This window comes from Alosa pseudoharengus, unplaced genomic scaffold (assembly GCF_046254945.1).
Source record: "Alosa pseudoharengus isolate Yale_2024_CS ecotype anadromous, Long Island Sound unplaced genomic scaffold, YU_APseudo_1.1 YU_APseudo_1.1_scf_4, whole genome shotgun sequence".
Taxonomy (NCBI): domain Eukaryota; kingdom Metazoa; phylum Chordata; class Actinopteri; order Clupeiformes; family Clupeidae; genus Alosa; species Alosa pseudoharengus.
In genome coordinates, this window is record NW_027468774.1 from 36,587,688 (window position 1) to 36,593,687 (window position 6,000).

General features: G+C 45.1%; 1 protein-coding gene across 3 annotated transcripts in view; it reads right to left on the reverse strand.

Annotated features, from left to right (window-relative positions):
* Window positions 1–6,000, reverse strand: part of caskin1 (CASK interacting protein 1) — a 97,641-nt gene that overhangs the window by 18,299 nt on the left and 73,342 nt on the right. For all 3 annotated transcript variants that reach the window (XM_076266127.1, XM_076266126.1, XM_076266125.1), the window contains exons 7-10: window positions 2,912–3,020; window positions 1,558–1,666; window positions 1,008–1,102; window positions 399–516 (exon numbers count right to left, since the gene is read on the reverse strand). In XM_076266127.1, the coding sequence (XP_076122242.1) occupies window positions 399–516; window positions 1,008–1,102; window positions 1,558–1,666; window positions 2,912–3,020 (431 nt within the window). The remainder of the gene's footprint in view (window positions 1–398; window positions 517–1,007; window positions 1,103–1,557; window positions 1,667–2,911; window positions 3,021–6,000) is intronic.

The following is a 6,000-nucleotide window of genomic DNA, read 5'->3' on the forward strand; positions in this document are numbered from 1 at the left end:
AAATCCCAGAAGGTTGGAGAGAATACTACTGACACATAGAGAATACCAGCGACATTTGTGCCCCATATATCACTCTTGATAACACTACCATTCCTCAAGTGACTGAGGTAAGAGCACGTCTCTGGAGACAATTTTTATGAGCATCTCAACCACACTCAAACCATTATCACAATGTTTCCGCTAGGTCCATCACAGAGGCGTCTTGGTCTTTCTGGAAAATTCCATGAACATACAAATACACCTGCACAGGAGAGAGATCCATTGCATGTGTCTATATCCATCTTTCCCGTTCTACATAACCTATCCTTTCCCTGTGGTCTAAGGGAGAGATTTTCTCCTGCTCTTCCCCTTTAAGCTAAACTCACCTGCGTCCCTAGCCCACAACTGACACCATGTACCTGTTCTCTTGCTGATCACCTCCACCAGGGTAGAGGGGAAATAGCCCACTCTGTCATTTCCTGTTCGGTTGTCATGAATACAGCCTTTCCACCGGCCATCTGTGTGTTGTTCCAGCACCTTCGATCAGACAAACATCTCGTCAGACATACTTTCAGGGTAGCATTTCCGTACACACAAACAGTGGCTTCCAATTAACTACTTCCTAGTCCTATACCTTTGTCATAGATGATGTAGGACATATATGCACACATTATATAAACCACTTTAGGCTGTATTAACAGTCTAACGAATGAAACTATGGATTACAGCACCATCTACAGATGGAAAGGTATAAAACCACAGAGAAAAAAGAGCCCTGCTATTAGTATCACTGTGATTTGATTAGAAGTAATACTCTTCAGTCACTAGGGAAGAGAATATATATATGAGAACTCAGAGTTGTAATCTATACTTGGCATACTTTTTTATATATGTATACATTTATATTTTTTATATAAAACATTTATATTTTTTATATATAAAAAAATGATGGCAAGTATAAATTGCAACTCTGAGTTCTCATGTCTAACATGACTCAGTAATGGTAGAGGAGAGGTGAGGAGTCTCACGGTAATGACATCTCCGGCTTTGATGTTGAGGCTGGTCAGGTCGTAATTGTTACAGTAGTCCTGCAGAGCTCTGACCTGCAGTGCTGCTGAGGCATCTGGAGACACACATGCACACGTGCACATGCACACACACACGCACACGCACACGCACACGCACACGCGCACGCGCACGCGCACACGCACACGCACACGCACACGCAGACACAGACACACACACACACTCGCACACACAAACAGACACAAACACAGACACAGACACAGACACACACACACGCACATACAGACACAGACACACACACACAAAGAAATACAACAACTTTGAGGACACAGTTTAAACATAATAATTAAATAATTTAGCTTAAGAATCACTCAGGTTTTAATCAAACGTTGAATAAAGAAACCTAAAAATAGCTCAATCCATACACACACACACTCTCTCTCTCTCTCTCTCTCTCTCACACACACACACACACCAAACCCAATTAACCCCAATCTTCCCTTTTCCGTCACTGACCTTCCACCCCATCTCCCCCTGGCTCCAGCATCTCACCTCGGAGCATCTGTTTGATCTCGCGGCTGGCCTGCGTGGCTGTGAACTGGTACACAATGTCCAGTGCCGTCTGGCTGTATGTGTTCCTCACAGACGCGTTGATGCCACTCTGAGAGGGAGAGAGACGAGTGCAGACGAGGAGAGACAGAGGAGGGGGGGGGGGGGTCAGAACAAAGTTCAAATGACTGGAGTCCATGGCTAAGTAAGGGGGCGTCACCGTTGTGAAACCAGCCATGCTCCAAGTTCCCTTTTGCTGGAAGGAGGGTGACTCGTGACCCAAGTCGAGCACTAGCTACAAGGAAACCGATGGGAAGCCATGTCCCTGTCCTTGTTCACTAACTGAAAGCCCACATGCATGCCTCTCCTAGCAAACGCATGGCACATGTGAGAGTGAGAAGGCCGAGCTGAAGAATAAAGATGGTGGAGTAGAGACAGAGACATCAAGATCGGGCTGATTGTAAACTGACGGCAGTGTACTGATCTAGAGGCCCGAACTTCCACGGGACAGAGCAAAAGAGTGTGGCATTGCATTTAATTGCAGGTGTTGCAGGGCAGGTGTGTGTAGGAGAAAGACATGACGTGCATAAAAATATTAATGCATATATAAAATCAAATCCCACAGTAGATTTTTGCTATCTAATACAACAGAATGTTATTCATGTTCGTATGAGAGCGGCAACAAACCCACCCATATTTTACATACATGTACTGTACACAAGCACATGGTTACTGGTTTTCAGACACGACCTATTTTAATGGATGTTGACAGGAACAGGACTGAAAACTCCATCCAGTGTAAACGTCCACCTTCAGGCTGGGAGCGAGACGAAGCATGACAGATGCATGAGGGAGTTGGACAAAACATTCCTCGGATTTGCAGGAGCTGGTGGGAGCAGGTCTAGGTCTTGTGGGAGATTGAGACCCCTACGCTGATCTAGCTCTGGATCTGGAGTCAGTTCCCCAGAGAGTCTCTCCCTGTTCAGAGCCTGGCCTTCTACTGAGAGTGTGAAAAGCGTCTGAGAGAAGAGGCAGGCTGTGCGAGGAGGAGTAAAAATCTGTTTAAAACGAGCACATTTCACAACCCTACAGGTGGCATTCCAACAGGGACCGGGCTACTGCTCACGGGAGTCTCCTACACCCAAAAACACAGATGCATGAAGACTTCAAGCTCTAAAGACTTCTATTTTGAGAACACTTAGGCATTGTAAGTCAATTCAAGTAGACCCTACATTTTTTTTAATTATAAACAGTAAAATAACCATAATAGGGCCTCTACGACTTCTATGGTCTCTACTGGACATTCACTGCAATACGAATGCTCTTGGCCTGTGGTCAGTAGTGTAAAACTACTCACATCAAGGAGGAGTCGCACCACGTCGGTCTTCCCACAAAGGGCAGCCTCGTGGAGGGCCGTGCCCGCTTTGGTCTGCCTGTTTATGTCGATGCCAGCCTGGATCAGCAGTCTGTTAATGGGAACACACATGATAGAGGGGTTAGAAAGAAGAACACGCTACATTTATATAGCACTTTTCTAGACACTCAAAGCACTTCACAGTGAAGGGGGAACACCACTAACCACCACCAATGTGTAGCACCCACCTGGGTGATGCACGGCAGCCATTATGCAGCAAACCTCGAGGAATGGCAATAGTTGACTTAAGGGCCGTTCACACCAGGAATGATAACTATAACGATAACTATAACTATAACAATAAAACCGTCCACACTGACCAACAGGAAAGTTTCTCTTTGTGTTGATCAATGCTAATGATAAAATGATACATTTTGATGGATTCTGATTGGCTGTCAGCTTTTTATCTTTCTCAAAATCGCTCTGAAAGTGATCCCCAACTACATTGTTCTTCATGTCATTATAGTTATAGTTTATGTGTGGATGTTGTCATTTATATATAAAACAGGTTCAAACGTATTCAAGTCTATTCAGAATTTCCAAGGTTTTATGTTATGCATATCCATCACCTGTGGGTGGCAGCATTGAGGCCTCAACCAGGTACTGCACACCATTCAGATCCATTTAAATAGTACACTACTGGCATCACTCACTACCGGCCTCTTCTGTATGTCTGTCCAGCCTGGTCACCTCACAATACAACATGTGCCCTTAGCACTTAGAGACCGACTGACCGACTGGCTCTACACTGAATTCAGAGACGAAACTGGGTGCAGTGAGAGAAGAGAGAAGATGAAAGGGGGAAGGAGAAAAAAAAAAAAAAAGAAAGGGGGAAGGAGGAAGAGGAGGAAGAGGAAAAAGGTAGTTGAAATAGTTTTAGTGCTATTTAAGGGTGGGAAATATGGGATGCAATTGTCTTATACAACCTATAGCCTTAGGCCAGTATGCATGTGAGCACAGTACATGGACTTGTTCCTGTTATGCACACACACACACATATACACATGCACTCACAGAAAAACGCACGCATGCACGCACGCACGCACGTACACACGCACGGAGACAGAGTCATTCTCACACACACATACACACACAAAGAAAATGAGCAAAGCAAAGGCTTTGGCTGTAATACACCACATCCATCTGTGTCAGCAGCACACCTCACAGAGCAGGCAGGTACGTGACATTTGACACCCGCAGCCCCTGTGCTCTTATAAAGGTGTGCAGCCGGCGAACGAGCGAGTGGAGAGGGGGTCACTGACCAGCAGAGCTCTAAATGAGGCGTGAGCTCAGTTCACACTTCTCGCTGATCAATGCTCTCCGCCAGCGCAGTGCGGCCAGTACAGTCCACTCTGCCTGAAGGGCTAATGATTTAATTAGCAGTGGTGGGCTAGCCTCGCCTCGGACGCATATCTGTAACATGTGGATGCCAATGCCCCCCCCCCCCCCTCCCCACCCCGGCCTTCTTTCACTCTTTTTCTTTCTCCCATTTTCTACCATTCTCTGCTTTTCCAACTCTCTCTCTCTCTCCCTCTCTCTCTCTCTCTCCCTCTCTCTCTCTCTCTCTCTCTCTCTCCCTCTCTCTTTTTCACAACGATTTCTCATGGCGGAAGAGTAAGAAATCACGGTGCAGCTCTGCTCTCCCACTGCTAATGCTGACTGTGTGAAAATGTGTGTGTGTGTGTGTGTGTGTGTGTGTGTCTTGCAGGGCCATTCCCTGTGATCGCTGAGCCATGCGGACAGGCAGTGATTGACAGGTGTGGTGTAGTGTAATCACTGCTCCGTCCGCGGCTGACGGATGACACTGGCCGCTCATGCACAGCAGACCAACACAGCCACAGCTCCTACATCTGACCACAACACACTCAAGACCAACAGCTTTTCCTCTTGACAGAACCATGGATACACACGCACGCACACATTTAAAATGCTTTCCTTTGGATTAGAAAAACAAAACAAAAAAAAAACAATATACACACACACATACACACACGTTTAACATGCTTTCATATTTGGATTAGAAAAATAATAATAATTAAAAAAAAAAATATATATATACCTTCTCTCTCTCTCTCTCTACAGTATATATATATATATATATAAAATACATATATATAAAAATAAGAACACCTACACACAGTACATAGGAGACAGGCGATGAGCTTGGAGCATGGAGCACTAATAACTTCCATAGAGGAGAATCAGTGGCTGCATCAGTGTTCATTCAAGGCCAATCTATACTGTGATGGAAACATTCCCTGTAGCCAGAGGTCAGTGCTGCACCGGACCTGCTCATTGATGTCCATACAGGCCTCCCACACTACCGCACCAATCTAACCTTTATACTCTTCACAGTGCAGGCTGAGAAGCTCTCTCTCTCTCTTTTTCTACATCTCTCTCTCTCTCTCCCTCTCTCTCTCTCTCTCTCTCTCCCTCTCCGTCCATCACACTCTCAATCTACCTCTCCTTCTCTCGCTCTTGCTTTTTCTCTCTCGTGCTCTCCACACTAGTGGCTCTCTTACCCAGAGTCATTATAGGAGCAGCCCAGCAGGAGGCTAGCGCCAGCACAGAGACCACTGAATGGAGTCTGAGGGGACTCTGTGAAAGCCAGTGCTCCAGGGGACCGTGTGTTTTTGTGTTGTGTGTGTGAGTATGTGTGGTTACTAGTGTGTGTGTGCATTGTGTGTGTGTGTGTGTGTTCATGTGAGAATGACAGAACTGAATGCAGACTTTGTGCCTGTGTGTGCCTGTGTTAATGGTATACAACAGAGTGGTAAATAAATATATATATATATATATATATATATATATATAAATTTGTACATGCATGTTAGGGTGGTTCACAATATAATGGTATGACCAAAAGTTTTCCAAATTTTGCCAGATCGCATTTTACCTTGTTCCTATTGACATTTTGAACATCTGTACCAAAAATTGAGCCAATAGGACGCCAGTAAAGGGTGGCACACTTTTTCACAATTGCTCAACCTAAAAATGCATAACTTTCGCAGGAACCAGAAACATGAACAAAA